We start from the raw sequence: 17,348 nt of genomic DNA, 5'->3' as shown, positions 1-17,348 counted from the left end.
GATGTCAAACAGTGATTGAGGCAGGATGAGGGGCAACGCCGGACCACTAGATGGCCTTGGTGTAGTCACCAGCACCTGGAGCCAGCTATCAGCTGGGCAGGTTGGTGTGCCTCTTTTTGCCAGTATACCAAGAGTGAATCCTTCTTCCTGGGGCAGGTTGACCTTATCCAGGACTAAAACAGAGTAACAACCTACTCATTTGTTTATACGACCAGCTTGTTACTATTGATATTCACTTTGAATTCTTTTAAGTTTGGCTCACAAGTTTTAATGCAATACACATGCAGATTACAGCAGACTGGAGGAACGTGTTGAACGTGAACAAACCGTGTGGAAGTTTTAAAATGCAAACACTCCTGTTGGTACAGAGGTCCCGGCGGTGAGTTCTATTCACTTTGCTTATATCAGAAACCGAAAACAGTAAGTGGCCATAGTTACCAATAATCCTTGGCTTTGCTTGTACTCTTTGAGGATGCTGCTGATGTTCTCCACAAATCCTGATTGGGCAACCCAGCGGATGTTGAAATTCTCCTTCACAAACAGCGCCTCCATCCTCAGGTTGACCAGTAAGTGGTCGAGATGCAGTTGCTGAGGGTTAGGGAAAGCAGAGGTTTGCCTTGTTACCATCAGACAAAAATCGCTACAGTTAAGGAAAGCCAGGTTCCCTTCACTGAACAGGAGAGCCAACTGGCACTAAGTGTTTACAGAACACCTGCTGTTTATTTATGCCCGTGTCATTGTCCCCGGGACTGGGGGTGGGGGGTGGGGTGAGACAGGGCCTTACCTATACTCTTTTACCAATGAACTCCAGCCTCAACCTTGAGGATTTTTTGTTTGTTTGTTTGTTTGTTTGTTTTTTTATTTTTGCTTTTCAAGACAAGGTTTCTCTGTGTAGCTCTGGCTATCCTGGAACTTGCTTTGTAGACCAGGCTGGCCTCAGACTCACAGAGATCCTCCTGCCTCTGCCTCCTGAGTGCTGGGATTAAAGGCGTGCGCCAGTACCACCCAGCTGCCCTGAGACATTTTTAAAGGCTCTTCAAATCTGTCCTTTAGAGCAGGCAGTTTTTTGTTTTTTTTTTTTGGCATGGTACTTATTTTTATAACATTATTTGTGAATAGAGTTTGTATAGGTGTTTCACATTCATTCCTTTTTCTAATTTTAGTTCCAGATTGATCTGTACAAATCCACTTATAATTGACGTTACTGTAGAAATAGTAGTATTTTGATCTCACCAGCTCTATTATTTTATTTATTTATTCCTATTATCAGCTTGATACAGTACAAATTCTTATCCTAATAGTGAAGTGTTTCATTGAGGCTTGCCCAGTGATTGAGTAAAACCAAAACTTATTATGAGTCACAGTCATCCTAGGGTCCCCCCTGCTATGTAGCCTCTCTGGTTCTGTGGGTTGCAGACTGATTGTTCTTTGCTTGATATCTAGCATCCACTTATGAGTGAGTACATACCGTGTGTGTCCTTCTGGGGTTGGGTTACCTCGCTCAGGATGATTCTTTCTAGTTCCTTCCATTTGCAGGAAGCTTTTCTTTTGGTTGGACAAACAGCTCAAGAATAAGAAGACCCTGGAAGTCCAAGCTAAGACTCTCTTCCAGTTCTCTTCCCTTCCCTTTCCACTCATTCATCATTCATTTCTAAGACAGGGACTCACTAGCCTAGGTTAGCCTTGAAGTCACTATGTAGCCAAGGATAACTCTTGATTCTTCTGTTTTCTTTTTAAAGATTTATTTATTTATTATGTATACAATATTCTGCCTGCATGTGTCCCTACAGGCCAGAAGAGGGCACCAGATCACATTACAAGTGGTTGAGCCACCATGCGGTTGCTGGGAATTGAACTCAGGACCTCTGGAAGAACAGTCAGTGCTCTTAACCACTGAGCCATCTCTCCAGCCCCTGATTCTTCTGTTTTCAATCCCCAAGTCTAGAATCACAGTTATATACTACCATGCCTATCCTTGCCCCCACCCCACCCTCAATGCTGGCAAGGGAATCCAGGGGCCTTGCTTATACTAAGCAAGCGTTTCACAACTCAGCTCCACCCTTAGCGTTCTGAGACTGCCACTCTGTTGTGTGGTGTTTCAGCCAATGCCTTACACATGAGAGGCAGCACTCCACTGAGTTAACTCCCCAGCCTTCTTTCGGTTTGTTATTTTGATTAAGGCTTTCACTTAGTTGTGCAGGCTAACATTGAGCTCATTCTGTAACCCAGGCTGGCCATGGATTCAGATCCTCCTGACTCAGTCTCCCTAGTAGCTGGGGTTACAGGTATGTGCCCATCAAGCCTGGCTCTAGCCCTTCAAAACATTTTATTGTTTAATGTGTATGTTTTGCCTTTATTTTGTTTGTTTGTTTGAGACAGGGTCTCACATAGCCCAGGCTGGCCTAGAACTAATTATATGCCTTTGAACTCTTGATCCACCTGTTTCTACTGCTTGAGTGTGGGGATTACAAGCACTCATTGCCATATCAGCTAGCATCTACTTTTTTGAATAATGCCACCTCATGGTTAACTCCCCAAAAATTAAGTATAGAGGGAAACAGTCTCTCTAATCCACAACCCCCACCCACCCCATTCTGCTCCTTCAATATTATTTAGGAAGACAATTTTTGAAAAAAAAAATAATTTTTTTATACTGACTGTCAAGTCCTTTGTTAGAAAAGCATTTTCTCTGGGTACTTTCTGGATTTTTCCAGGGCCAGTATTTTTGCTGATGCACTATTAGGGAGAAACAGAGGTATTATTTGGTTTGCTTACAAGGTTTTACATAAAACTTCTCAAGTTAATGTGAACATTACCAAGAACACATACTAAGAGGCATTTTCAAAATAGTCCACAGAGCATCCACTCACTGATGGGTTCTGAAAACACTGGGAAGCAAAGATGAGCAAGGCTTGGTCTCTGCCATCAGGGTCCACCGAGTTCCAGAAAGGAGACAGACTTGTGCCAGATCACTGTCCTGTGGGTGTCTGCAGTCCAGCAAAGGGAGTCTGTGCTACTGTCTACTACATACTTGATGGGCCCAGTGTTTTAGACTGAGCTCCTGCACTAGCCCCAACAGACCAGAACAAGATGGAGTCACTCAAGCTAAGGGTCACATAAGCAAATGAAACCTAAGGATGCTGAGCACATCCCCCAAGGGACATATCCCACAGCAGACCGTTTTTTTTCCTCCCCAAAACTGGAAATTCCTTTTGTTTTAACCTTTAGAGCAGTGGTTCTCAACTTCCTGATACTGTGACCCTTTGATACAGTTCCTCATGTTGTGATGACCCCCAACCATAAAATTATTTTCATTGCTATTTCATAACTGCTGTGTATATCGTTCTGTATAAATAAAACATTGATTGGCCAGTGGCCAGGCAGAAAGTATAGGCAGGACAAGGAGAGAGGAGAATTCTGGGAAGTGGAAGGCAGAGGAAGGAGACACTGCCAGCTGCCGCCATGACAAGCAGCATGTGAAGATGCTGGTAAGCCACGAGCCACATGGCAAGGTATAGATTTATAGAAATGGATTAATTTAAGATATAAGAACAATTAGCAAGAAGCCTGCCATGGCCATACAGTTTGTAAGCAATATAAGTCTCTGTGTTTACTTGGTTGGGTCTGAGCAGCTGTGGGACTGGAGGGTGACAGAGATTTGTCCTGACTGTGGGCCAGGCAGGAAAACTCTAGCTACACATAACTGTAATTTTGCTACTATTACAAATCATAATGTAAGTATCTGTGTTTTCCAATGGTCTTAGGTGACCCCTTTACCCAGACAGCTTTTTTTCTATTGTTCTGTGTGCAGGTGGGTAAATGGATGTATGTGTGTGTGTGTGTGGGGGGGGGTGACGACTTTCAAATCCTACTATTCTGTCTTTGCTCAGTGGGGGCTCATTGCCCAAATTCATGAATTAAGAATAAAAGCCAATTAGTTCTATCAACAAATTTGCCAGTAATTTTATCTTTAGGCAGTCTGGATGTGCTCTCCCCTCCTCTCTCCTCCCCTCCCCTTCACATATTGAAATCTTAACCCTCAAGGTGATGGTGTGAGAAGCTGAGGGGAGGTGCCAGATCATGATGGGGAAGGAAGGGAGTGGAAAGGAGTGCCCTCATAAAAGATCTCGGGAGAATTCCCTGTCTCTTTTTTTGTTTTGGTTTTTCGAGACAGGTTTTCTCTGTGTAGCTTTGGTGTCTGTCCTGGATCTCACTCTGTAGACCAGGCTGGCCTTGAACTCACGAGATCTGCTTGGCTCTGCCTCCCGAGTGCTGGGATTAAAGGTGTGCGCCACCACCAGCCTCCCTGTCTCTTTCTACCATGTGAAGTGCACAGAGGTATGCAGTCTATGAGGCCTTCACCAGCCACCAAATCTGCCAACACTTGACCCTGGACTTTGTAGCCCCCATGAGCAATATATTCCCATGGTTCCTGACCTGCCGTGTGTGTGTGTGTGTGTGTGTGTGTGTGTGTGTGTGTGTGTGTGTGTGTGTGTGTGTGTATTGTTTTTCTCAGACAGGGTTTCTCTGGGTAACAACCTTGGCTATCCTGGAACTCATTTTGTAGACCAGGCTGGCCATAAACTCACAGAGATCCGCCTGCCTCTGGCCCCTGAGTGCTGGGATTAAAGGTGTGCACCACCATGCCCAGCTCTAGTTGGCTAGTATGTGTCTTCTGTTACAGCACCCCACACAAACGAAGGTACATGGAGGAGAGGCAACTCTGGGTTAGTTAACGCACTTGCCACCAAGCCTGACAACCTAAGCCCAGTCCCTGGGATCCATCTGGTGGAAGAACACCCACTCCCAGAAGTTGTCCTCTGACCTCTACATGTGCACGGTGTCATGCATGTGCATGATGCATATTAAATAATGTAATAATATTTTTACAGAGGGGCTGGGGACACTCGATCTGAGAGGGACATGAGAAGAAGGCAGGAAGGCCGCAGAGGAAGATCCTGGATCTGAATCTTACCGGTGAGTACAGAGAAGGAGGGCAAAGGTCAGAGGAGGCCACAGCAGCTCAGCCAGCTAAGCTATGAAGCTGCTGTGCTATTTGGAGCTGCCGGACCTTTGTCTAGAGAGCCTTGAAGTGCCGGTTTGGTGATCTGGTCTCTATCAGTCCTGCAGGCCAAGTGTCCACAGATTCCAGGATGTCGTTTGTGTACGTCATCCTGGACCCAGTGGTAGTCTTTCTTGCTCTCATGTGCACGTACTGGACAAAGGTTATTTGGGTAGTAATTTCCCAACACTTAGGCTGAAGCTACAGATCACCAAATTTTTAAAAAGATTTTTTTATTTAATGTATGTCCATATGAGGGTGTCAGATCCCCAGGAACTGGAGTTACAGACAGCTGTGAGCTGTGGGTGCTGGGAATTGAACCAGGGTCCTCTGGAAGAACAGCCAGTGCTCTTAACCCCTGAACCAACTCTCCAGCCCCCTCAGATAGTCAGTTTGAGGTTTAAGGACCTTCTACATTATGTGTTCCCAAGCCCTGTTAGCACAAGGAAGTCAGTAACTGTCATTTACGGGGTAGAACTATTTAAGCTAGGTCACAGGGGTATGAGGACCCAGACCACTGTACCTTGACAATGTCTTCCAGGGTGTGGACAGACTCGTCCACAGCCACCAGGTAGTGAAGCTTCGGCACGTGGTCTATGACGTTCTGTATCACTCTGTAGAGCAACGGGCACAATAATCAGACAGGAAAGACAATGAGATAAACGGAACTCAACCCCATAGGCCGGGCAGGTGTTTGGTACTTTGATAAGCAGACTCACTTAATGTTCCCCAAGATCAGAGGCAGGAGCAATATCTGCAGTCTACAGATGAAGAGGTGGTTAAGAAGTTAGGCAACATTTCCCAGACTAAATAATTTCTAGGACAGAGCCAGATCTGCAGACAGATACATTGGACGCGAACCTGTTTTCTTCCTTGCATATTTTTCTATTTCTTTGCTTCATTTTTTATATTATTATTGTTATCATCATCATTATTACTATTTATTACACTAGGGGTTGAGCTCAAGGTCTTGCACATGCTGGCAGGCATGCTACCACTGACCTACTATATCCCCAGCCCTCTTCTTTTCTATATTTTATTTATTTTGAGACAGAATCTCACTAAATTCCCCAGGCTAGCCTTATACTTGCTATGTAGCTCAGGAAGGCCCTGAATGTTTGATCCTCATGCCCCAGCCTCCCAGGTAACTGGCATTACAGGACCACAAACCCAGGTACAACCTGGTCTCTTTAAGTGTACCACCCCAACTCTAAGAAGACCTGACCGTGACTCTCATCAGGAAGGCGTGTCCACCCAGTGGCTCACGTGAGTCTCACAACTGTGTTTGGGTTCAGTGATCTGCAAAGTGAGACACAGATTCAAGATATGGCAGCTGTCGCAAGGAAGTCATGCGGAGGTGAAGTCATTCATGCAGAGGTGAAGTCATGCAGAGGTGATCTGAGGTGAAGTCATGTGGGGGTGATCTGAATCAGTGACTGACAGTGCTTCTGGCTGCTCCTGGACTTTGTTTTGCCAAGGGCTTCACAGGTGGGTGCCATGGAATCCTCACAACAACCCTGTCAGACCGCTGCTGGGACTGTCCTCATTTGATAATGAGAGACCTCATGGTGAGAGGCAGAGCAGGGGTCTGAGCAGATCTATGGATTTCTAGAAACAACAGGGATTAGAAGTCTACTGCAGTGGCCCGTTGGTTCTACCCTCGCCCTTAGCTTCCTCTTCAGGAAAAGGAAATGCAAGTGTGCACCTCTAACTGCTCATTTAGCTCACGGTAGAGGGCATGTCTAGCCCATGCCTGGTCCTGGGTTCTACCTCTGGCACTGGAAATGAAAAAAGAAGCAATAATAGTCGGGCGGTGGTGGCACAAGCCTTTAATCCCAGCACTTGGGAGGCAGAGGCTGGCGGATCTCAGTGAGTTCGAGGCCAGGCTGGTCTACAGAGTGAGTTTCAAGAAAGGCGCAAAGCTGCAAAGAAACCTTGTCTCGAAAAACAAAACAAAAAAAGCATTAATCATGAATGTTCATTTCACACCTATTTTATATTAACATCTCAGAGGATTGTAGCTTCTAGCTATCTTTCCTCTGCTAAATAATCCACAGTCTTCAAAGAAATATGCAGGAAGAGAGAAAATGTTACTGAAAAGGGCCCAAAGTCCTTCCATAGTGCCAAAAAAGGGGAAGAAAAACCATCCTGTAACTTATCTGCTTATAAGTAAGATATTAACTGGGCGTGGTGGCGCACGCCTTTAATCCCAGCACTCAGGCAGATACAGGTGGATCTCTGTGAGTTCAAGGCCAGCCTGAGCTACAGAGTTCTGGGACACTCCAAAGCTACACAGAGAAACCCTGTCTCAAAAAAACCAACAAAACAAAACAACAACAACAAAAACCCTGGTGACATAATGAAAAGTTCTGTGATGAGAAGGCACATTTGACCACTTCTTTCTTCAAGTTAATGTTGACTGGGGCAAATCTAGGTTTTTTGTTTTTGTTTTTTTCAGGATGGGGGGATAAGAGAGGATATTGCTATCTAGCCCAGGTTAGCCTGAAACTCGCTATGTATCTCAGGCTGGTCTTGAACTCTTCCTCCTGGGGTCATACGCATGCACCGCCTGATGGGCTGGATGTATATGATGTGAAGTCTGGAATTAATACCATTTCAGGGACCCTGCTTTCAGAATAATAACAGAAATCTCTTTGGTTCAGGGCACAGAGGGACCCACACAGAGCTGTGGCCCCGAAGTTCAGTCTGTGTGTCCAGAATGATTTCCACCCACGAGAGAGGAAAAATCTGGGACTCTGGAACCAGCCCTTTGGGAGACCAGCGCATAGGGCAGAGCAGCACCCTGGCTGTTGAAAACACGAGGCTGGTATTCCAAGAGCAGTGAACCGCCCACCCACCCTGTTGCTTGGATCAGTATCACCTGGGCTGGGCTGGAAGCCTTGTGGGGTGTGGGGAATTCAGGTCAAGTGTGAGGCTGAAGGGCTCAGAAGAGACCACCTCTGTGTGAAAAGCCTGTGGACTTGTCCCTGCCGGGCAGAAAGCACCATGTGGGGCCTGACATGGGTTGGAATGTTGCACATCCAGAGCTAAAGTTTCTTCAGGCCCTTGGGAGAGAAACAGCCATTCACTTTTCACCTCTGTATCGTAAGACTCTCGTGTCTATTAGGTAAGCCTCCTGGAGTGGAATGCGTCATTAGGCTGGACTGATCTCTAGCCTTCTCCAACCCTACAACAAAGGTAACTGTAAGATAACATCGGCTCACTATAGGAAAGTTATTTTAAAAAATATTCCTGTCACCTGTTTAATTCAGGAACAGTGTACTTATTGAATATGCTGATTTATGATTTCCTTTGTTCTGAGGCTATGAAAGCCCATGCGACCTCTTCCCTTGCCCAACCCGTCACTTAGGGGAACTGGAATCCGTGTTCACAGGCCTTAGGATAGACTGTTTTCTTATTTCCTTGTTAGACTTGTATTCGATTTGAATTCCTCGCAGTGGGGAGGCTGAGGCAGGAGGATGAGCTACAGACTAAGACTCTGTCTCCAAGGAGGTTGGGGTTTTCAGGCTCACAGTCGGCTGACTCGTTTCTGGAACTTTGGCAGTCGGCATGACATTGACACCTATCTTGTCTGAGAAAAGGGGAAGAAGAAACGGGTTACTCAGAATGTGCACCCCAAACCCTTTTTCTCCAGAGCTGTTTTTCTGCTGAAGGAGTCCCTAAGAGATGAAGCTATGAGTGTGATCAGAAGTGTGGAGACTTTGGGTGGGCAACGTCTCATCCGGCACAAAATGGTGGTGCTAAGTGCCTTCTGCATGGGGCCTGTGAGGAATGAATTCAGCAATATATGTGAGGGTCTCGGCGTTATGACTTTGAAGATTAATTACACTTATTAATCAACCAGGACAGTCACACTTCCGGGAGACCTCTTACCCTGCTAGATCAAGAATATGAATGGCTGGAATGACATTGGATCCATCTCCAAAAACAGGGAGTGCAGGAATCTCGCCCAGCCAAGCCATCTGAAAGAGAGACAAGCAGAGAGCGTTTGCCCTGGCATTTTTCTCCCTCACAGCCCATATCCACCTCAGTCAGAGGGCTCCAGAAGTGCCACCATGCCCAGCCTCTGGCTGTCCCTCTTGGATATCTCTTTCTCAAACTTTTGTCCTCCTGGCCCAATAAGAATCTACTTGTCAACTGTTAGACCTCATCTTAACGATCCGCAATATGTGAGCTAACAAGAAACTTTTATTTCTGGATGGATCTTCACCGTGTACAATCTTTTCCCACTTCCCTCCTGGGTCCTCTCTCCCATCTCCCTGTGTCCTCAGACCCCATTCCCAATCCCTTTCCCTTGTCCAGGTGGCCTCTCCAGGTGAGGTAGCCAGGCCCATGGTTTAGATGCATTCCTTATGCTGACTGCCTCCAAGATCATAGCAGAGATCCAGGCTGCATCTCCTCCTTGACTGGTTTTTAACTTTTTCACCTTTTATCTCAATAAAACAAATTTGAGCCGGGCGGTGGTGGCCCACGCCTTTAATCCCAGCACTCGGGAGGCAGAGCCAGGAGGATCTCTGTGAGTTCAAGGCCAGCCTGGGCTACCAAGTGAGTTCCAGGAAAGGCGCAAAGCTACACAGAAGAAACCCTGTCTCAAAAAAACCAAAAACCAAAACAAAACAACAACAACAACAAAAAAAAACAAATTTGTGAAGACAGTCAGATCTGCTTATGAACTTTCTCCTTACATTTAAATTTTTTTTATTGTGTGTGTGTGTATGAGAGAGAAAAAAAAAATGTGTGCCAAAGTACTAGTGTGGAAGTCAGGCTAATCTGTGGGAATTGGTTCTCTCCTTCCACCACACACTGGGAATTGAACCCACCCCTTTCCCTCCCTCCTGGTCCTTTCTCCCCTTTCCTCTCCCCCTTCCCCTCCTCTCCTCTCCCCTCCTTTCCTGTGACAGGGTTTTACATTATATCCTAGGCTGGCCTCAAACTCTCAATCCTCCTGCCTGCTGAGTCCTATCCCCACACCTGCCTTGTACAACATCGTTTGAGATACACACAGTGGCCTGATGAGACGGCTCAGCAGGTAAACACCTGTGGCACCGTCACTCCGCAAAGCGGTCCTCTGACCCCACACTGGAGCTGCGGCATGCGCAGGCCACAACACACACGGTACACACACACACACACACACACACACACACACACACACACACACACACACACACGTATAATAATAAATCAAATGACAACAAAGAACCCACAGAGTCTTAGGTCTTAAGTGAGGATGAGGGCAGGGATATGGGGTGAGGAAACTGTTACTTTGTAAGCTAATTTGAAAGTGAAATTAAATTAACAACAACAACAAAAGTTCTCCCAGTCATTGAAAAGCCAGACCTTAAAAAAGGCGTGTAGGATCCCTCCTTCCACTCCATACTGAAGTCCTGAAGCAACTACGTAAGTTGCAAACTTTTTGCCCTAAAATGGATTTAAAAAAGAAAAAGACAGAATTGATAATGCCATTAGTCATCTTGAACTAGAACTAGACTTAGTAACTAAACCAGACACTGTTATAGGCTCCTTCAAGTCTTCTGGGCTCCATAGGTACTGCTTAAGACAGAACCAGGGTCCCTACAGGGGAACACACAACTCCATACAATTCAGAAATGTTTCCAACCACCCCTGAAATTGAATGCGAATGGGTAACTAAACTGAATCAAAGTTGTTATTTGTGAGAATAACATCTATGAACTCAATACTAGCACCAAGAGGAAGGGGAGCTATGAAAACAGGTCCTTCTGGGGTTGGGGATTTAGCTCAGTGGTAGAGTGCTTGCCTAGAAAGCGCAAGGTCCTGGGTTTGGTCCTCACCTCTGGGGAAAAAAAAAACAAAACAGGTCCTTCTAGAAGGATCTTCGATTATTTATCAGAGTAGTTGCATCACTGTGAAGCTCAGGACCAGGTGGGGATATTGTTTGTTTTGTTTTCAGACAGGGTCTTAAGTAGCCCAGGCTGGCCTTGAACTCTCTGTGTAGCTGAAGATGACCTCTACTCTTGAGTGCTGGGATTACAGGTGTGTACCACCACGCCTAGTCCCTGTGGTGTTGTGGATCAAACTGAAGGCTTTGTACATGTAGGGCAAGCACACGGCCCAGGCTCTTTACTAGATCTCCATATTGTGAAGGGGCCCCAAAATAGCTTGACCACACAGCAGCCATGACAGGCTTAGGGGCCTAGACACAGCTTCTGTGACAGGCTTACTGGCAGGCAACACCCAGATCCAGGAAAAGCCTGAAGTTGATACCACCCAGGGATCCACCCAGGGATGAGGAAGAGCCAAACATTCCAACCATTAGATAAGGTGGCCAGACATCCTTGAGTCTAGAACACACCTATTTTTTGTTTTACAAATACCCCCAGACAATTGTCAGCTAATCAGGGCCCTGGACCCAGGAAATCCCCTCACCCCCAACCTCTGCTATGATAAAAACTCTGCCCCACCTGAGCTCAGGGCCCTCTGTTCTCACTGCTGTGTCAGACAGACAGAGGAACCAAGCTCTGGAGCTTGAAATAAAGGCTCTTTGCTTTTACATGTGGAATTCGGTCTCCGTGGTGGTCTTTTGGGGGTCCCTGCGATCTGGGCATAACACATACAAGGCTTTAGGTTGACATGGACGCTTCACTTTGCCCAGAGCAGTCACTGTGGCATTGATGATACTTAGTGGCCACCAAGCCCCCCTTGGTGGAACGTGCCTGAAGTCCCAGCTGCTCTGGAGGCCGAGGTGGGAGGATCACTTGGCCCCACGCAGTGGACAGACCAGCCTGGGTGTCTCATCAAGACACTGAAAAACAATGCAAAACAAAATTTTCAAAGCCCAGGGAGCCTTGTGCAATGAATGGTTGGGATGTTTGTTTTGTTGTTTTGTTTTGTTGTTTTCTGGATTGCTGACTTGAGGTCCAAGGACAAAAGATACAGTGACTTCTAAAAGTTTCTTTTAGTTCCCTAACATACTTCTTTCCAGAGTTGGGGATGGACCCCGGGTTATCAAGCAAGTGTTCAGTCTTCAAACTCTGACCCCCACTGAAACTTTCATTTATAGACTGTCCAGGATGCCCCAGCTTAGAGCAGAATTTCTAAACTCTTTGCTTAATCATATTGGGAATTTATTCTCACTTGAGGGAGAACCGTGTATGTGCATGTGCACTTGCATACACACGTACATGTGTATGGGGGGGGGGAGGGGGTGGTGGGGGTGGGAGGCAGGGAGGGAGTGCTTTCTTCCAGTAATCCATCAACAATTGGAAACAGTGAGGTTGGGGAGGTGGGACACTGTTTTATTGTTGTTACTGTTGTTGTGCTGAGTTATAACACAGGCCCCTTGTGTATATGCGGCAAATGCCCCACCAGTGGGCACCCATACACCTCAGCACACATGTGGAATCAGGTTAGCTCTCTGAAGTTGGTTTTCACCTGACTCATACTCCATGTTTGCTGGCTCACATTCCAGGCTAGCTGGTTCATACTCCAGGTTGGCTGGCTCACACTCCAGGCTAGCTGGTTCATACTCCAAGCTAGCTGGCCTGAAGTCCCAGGAGATTCTCTTGTCTTTCCTCTTGTCTCACAGTCAGAGTGCTAGAGTTACAGACAGGCACCACCACACCCTACTTTCTAAGAGAGTGCCAGGGATCGAACTCAGGTTGTCAAGGTTGCATAGAAGTGCTTTTTCCTGAGGAGCCATCTCGACAGCCCACCAAGTGAGATTTCTGAGGAGGACTTTGTGTCACTGTGCTGTGGGATAGTTCCAAAATATCCTCCTAAGGCTTGGTACCATGTCACTGAGATGTTTCTAGGTCCCGCCCAGCTCTGCCGTTCCATAGCCCCACAGCCATTTATAAAATAATCACTCAGAGGCTTATATTAATTATAAACTTTATGGCGTATGGCTTCAGCTTCTTGCTAGCTAGCTCTTTCATCTTTTTTTTTTTAAAGATTTACTTATTTATTATGTATACAGTGTGTTCTGTCTGCGTGTCTCATTGTAGATGGTTATGAGCCACCATGTTGCTGGGAATTGAACTCAGGACCTCTAGAACAGTCAGTGAGGTTAACCTCTGAGCCATTTCTCCAGCCTGAGCTCTTTCATCTTAAATTAACCCATTCCTATTAATCTATATGTTGCCATGTGGCCATGGCATTACTGGTCTGCTGGCATCTTTTGATCCTTAGGTGGTGGGCTGCTGTCTCCCTTGACTCCACCCTCCTCTGTATCTCTGCTTGGATTTCCTGCCTGGCTGTAAGCTTTCTTGCCATAGGCCAAAATAGCTTTCTTTATTATCCAATGGGAGCCACACATATTCACAGCCTACAGAAAGATATCCCCCAGCAGGACCAGGGTGGGACTAAGGGGAGGTGCTGGAGACTTAACAAGGAGGGGTACAGTAGCAGGTCCTAGGTCACTGAAGACTTGCCCTTGATGGGAGTATTGGAGGAGGCCTGGTCTCTTTCCCTTTCTCTGTTTCATACTCGGCCATGAGGTGAACAAGCCTCTTTTGCTACTTGCTCCCACTAAGACATCCTACAGCATCATGCCGCTAAAGGCTCAATGCAACGGGGTCCACTGGTCACGGACTGGAACCTCTGAACAGTGAGAGACAATGAACTTTTCCTCTTTGCAAGCTTATAATCCTGGGCATTTTGTTGCAGCAATGGAATGCTGGCTGACACAAGTGTAGTTGACCCACATTCCTCTGTATGTGGACCAGCAGATAAAGGAAGCATGGGGGCTCAGTTCTCTGGCTTCTCATGACCATAGCAGGTAGCGTGACTCCAGAAGACTTCCCAGAGGTCATCCTGCAGACCTGCCCAGCCTCTACTAGATGGACACACAGAGGCTTTCCAGGCAGAAACTAGAGACCTGTGGAGTTTAAAGAAGTGGTGCCACCGAGGCATGGGAGTGGACGGGGGAATCAGTACAGGGCATAAAACAGAGGACAAACATCTCAAGCTGTTGGGGGCCGACCCCCGGACAGCTGTGTCTTGAACTTTGTGTGACCTTCCTTGCTTTATCAAACCTTACGAAAGCAGGAAGTTCCTGGCCTAACCTCGGGCTGTACAACTTCCTGGAGTACGTGCTAATCAGTTAGCTGCAGGGGCCTGGGACCAAAGCGACCTCACCCTTCCTCAGGAATTTTTCATTCTTCTCTCTCTGCTTCCCCTGCTCCCCCTCCCTGCCTGAAGCCCTGCTTATAAACCTCAATACCCAGTCAATAAACGAGACCTTGCCGGGCGGTGGTGGCGCACACCTTTAATCCCAGCACTCGGGAGGCAGAGGCAGGCGGATCTCTGAGTTCGAGGCCAGCCTGGTCTACAGCGCGAGATCCAGGAAAGGCGCAAAGCTACACAGAGAAACCCTGTCTCGAAAAACCAAAAAAAAAAAAAAAAAAAGAAAAAAAATAAACGAGACCTTGACGCGACTCAGACTGACTCTGTCTTCTCTATGCGCCTGGTCTCCTTTCCCTCTCCCCCCTTTGGTTTACAGGTGGACCCTCCTCGAGACCCTCGAATAACCTGGCCGGCGGGACGGGTCATCAAGCCTGGTGTGGGGAGGGTGACAGAGTTGGGAAATGCTCTGCTCACTCACCCGAGAGTCAAGGAAGAATTGTTCCAGTTACTTTCTAAACCATCCAGGACTGGGGAGGAGGCTCTGTGATTAAACTCTTGTTAGGCAAGCATGAGGACCAGAGCCGGGATTCCCAGAACCCACATAAATGCTCCATGAGCGTGGTGGCCCCGCTTCAATTACACCTTCCTCTGAAGGTGGAGACACGGGATCCATCCCTAGAGCAGCTGGCTATCGAGATTAGCCATACTGGTGAGCTCTGGGTTTGATTGAGACACCCTGCCTCAGTGAATAAGGAGCAATCAAGGATGACTTCTTTCATCAAACTCAGGCCTCCACATGCACTCACACAAATGCACACTCACACGAGTGTATACTCACCCCATATATGTGCACACATTAAAAAAAATGGAGGGGGAGGAGGAGGAGGAAAAGGAAGAGGACGTAGTGGAGGAGGAAGAGAAAAGAAGAAGCAGTCACCATCCTTGTTGGACACAGTTTATGACTGTAATCCCAGAATTTGCTTGGGAGGCAGAAGCAGAGGACAGTTACAAGTTTAAGGTCTGCCTTGAATGTTCCAGGCCAGCCTGGGCTACAGGGTAAGATTCTGTCTCAAAAGCCCTGAAAGAAGGCAGAAGGTAGTAGCCCACGCTTTTAATTCCAGCACTTGGGAGGCAAAGGCAGGTGGATCTCTGTGAATTTGAGGCCAGCCTGGGCTACAAAGTGAGTTCCATGACAGCCAAGGCTACACAGAGAAACTCTGCCTTGAAAAAAATCCAAAAATAAAATAGATAAATAAATATAATTAAACAAGGGTGTGAAGAAGACACTATAGCTCCCCTTTAGACTACCAGGCACTTACTTGTGTGTGTGTGTGTGTGTGTGTGTGTGTGTGTGTGTGTGTGTGAGATTAGACATTCTCATTTAGTGAATGAAACATGTGAGTGATTAACAGGGTTAAAGTTTTAACAAAATAACAGAATTTGGAGCTGGAAGACATTTAGATACCTAATATACTCCTTTTATATTCCGAGGATATGTCTCATTGATAGAGAGCACTGCCTAGCATGTGTGAGGGCCTGGCCCAATCCCCAGCATCCCTCCTGCCACCAGAGTTGAACTAGGATTTCTAATCCTTTTCCATTCTGTTTGGTGTTGTCTTGAGACTGGGTCCCACTGTGTATTCCTGGAACTTGCTGGCCTCAAACTCAAAGAATTCCACCTATCTTTACCTCTCAAGTGCTGGGATTAAAACCATGTGTCGCTGGTCACTTTGGGCATGTTTGATTTTGAGTAGGAGGTTTCACTTTGTAGCTCCTCCTGGGTGCTGGAATTGCAGGTGTGAGCCACCACCCCAGCTGTCTGTTGTTTCTCTCTGTCTCTCTGTCTCTCTCTGTCTCTCTCTCTCTCTCTGTGTTTTGTTTTGTTTCAAGACAGGGTTTCTCTGTGTAGTTTTTGGTGCCTGTCGTGGATCTAGCTCTGTAGCCCAGGCTGGCCTCGAACTCATAGAGATCCGCCTGGCTCTGCCTCCCGAGTGCTGGGATTAAAAGTATGTGCCACCACCGCCTAGTTTGTTGTTTTTCTAACTACCTCATGCTCATGGTGTTTGTACCACATTCTTCAAATCAATGGGATTCCTCAGGGACAGAACTGGACTTTGGAAATCCTTGGTTGTTATATCTTATGCCACCACAAGGTGGCGCTTCAGAGCTGTCATCGCGCATTACTTTGCAACCTTGGGTTTGGGAATCTGTGTAAATTAAATGGGGATGATAACAGCAGCACCCGCCTCACAGAATTCTAAAGAGGACACATGAGAGTCTCACTGTGTAGCCCTGGCTGTCCTGGAACTCACTCTGTACACCAGGTTGGCCTCGAACTCACAGAGATCCACCTGCCTCTGCCTCCCAAGTGCTGCGATTAAAGCTGTGTGCTACCACCGCCCAGCTTGTCTCTTTATTTTTTATTTATTTATTTTTTTCAGAGCTGAGGACCGAACCCAGGGCCTTGTGCTTGCTAGGCAAGCGTTCTACCACTGAGCTAAATTCGCCACCCCGTCTATTTATTTTTAAGAGGGGTTAATATTGCATTTTTCAGAGCTATTTGAAGAAAAACATTGGGACAGATTCTAGGAACCAAGAACGTGTGGTCCCTTTCTTCTCATTCCAACTGAGTTATTTGCCCAGATTCCTTGGTGGGAGAGAGTCTGAGTTTAGCTGGGGTCCCAACACAGGGCCTTCAGGTCAGTGGGCTGAATCACAATCTGGGTCAGAGAATCTCTAAGGATAGAATGCATTGCTGAACCAGAAGCCAAGACCTGTGGGGATGTATGAGGAACTAAACCATGGTGTTTACAGTGTTGTGATGTGTTCTGGCCATGCAAAACAGCCCTGGAAAGGGAGCAGGGCTGAGTGAGCATGCAGAGGAGAAAGTTGCCCAGGTACACCCCCTCACACAGATCCCTTCCTACCCCACAGTGTTCTATGTGTCCAGACTTACGGTTTTTCCAAATTTGAGAACCATCTTTTCGGCATTGATGTGGTCCAGGAAGTTAGGGTGATGCTTTCTCCTCCGGTAATCTTCTTCTGTGAAGGGAACCTCAGTGTCGTCCTAAGGGAGACACAAGGCGCAAATCTAGTACTCTAGAGCCAAAGGGTGCTTCGCTGTTCAATAGATGCTCAACACTATCTGGTTCCTGCTGTG

General features: G+C 46.8%; 1 protein-coding gene across 4 annotated transcripts in view; it reads right to left on the bottom strand.

Moving 5' to 3' along the window:
* The window catches only part of Ak7 (adenylate kinase 7), an 80,251-nt gene that overhangs the window by 43,001 nt on the left and 19,902 nt on the right, over positions 1-17,348 (bottom strand). For 3 of the 4 annotated variants that reach the window (XM_052738896.1, XM_052738898.1, XM_052738899.1), the window contains 7 exons: positions 17,145-17,255; positions 10,424-10,504; positions 8,957-9,045; positions 5,782-5,823; positions 5,586-5,676; positions 2,659-2,736; positions 439-588 (listed from right to left, as the gene is read on the bottom strand). In XM_052738896.1, coding sequence (XP_052594856.1) covers positions 439-588; positions 2,659-2,736; positions 5,586-5,676; positions 5,782-5,823; positions 8,957-9,045; positions 10,424-10,504; positions 17,145-17,255 — 642 coding nt within the window. The remainder of the gene's footprint in view (positions 1-438; positions 589-2,658; positions 2,737-5,585; positions 5,677-5,781; positions 5,824-8,956; positions 9,046-10,423; positions 10,505-17,144; positions 17,256-17,348) is intronic. The other variant, XM_052738897.1, reaches the window with a different exon arrangement.

Source organism: Peromyscus californicus, unplaced genomic scaffold (genome assembly GCF_007827085.1).
Source record: "Peromyscus californicus insignis strain IS unplaced genomic scaffold, ASM782708v3 Scaffold_15__1_contigs__length_86483966, whole genome shotgun sequence".
NCBI classification, from domain to species: Eukaryota; Metazoa; Chordata; class Mammalia; order Rodentia; family Cricetidae; genus Peromyscus; species Peromyscus californicus.
The sequence above is the reverse complement of the archived record's forward strand: the minus strand, read 5'-3'. Positions and strand labels throughout refer to the sequence as shown.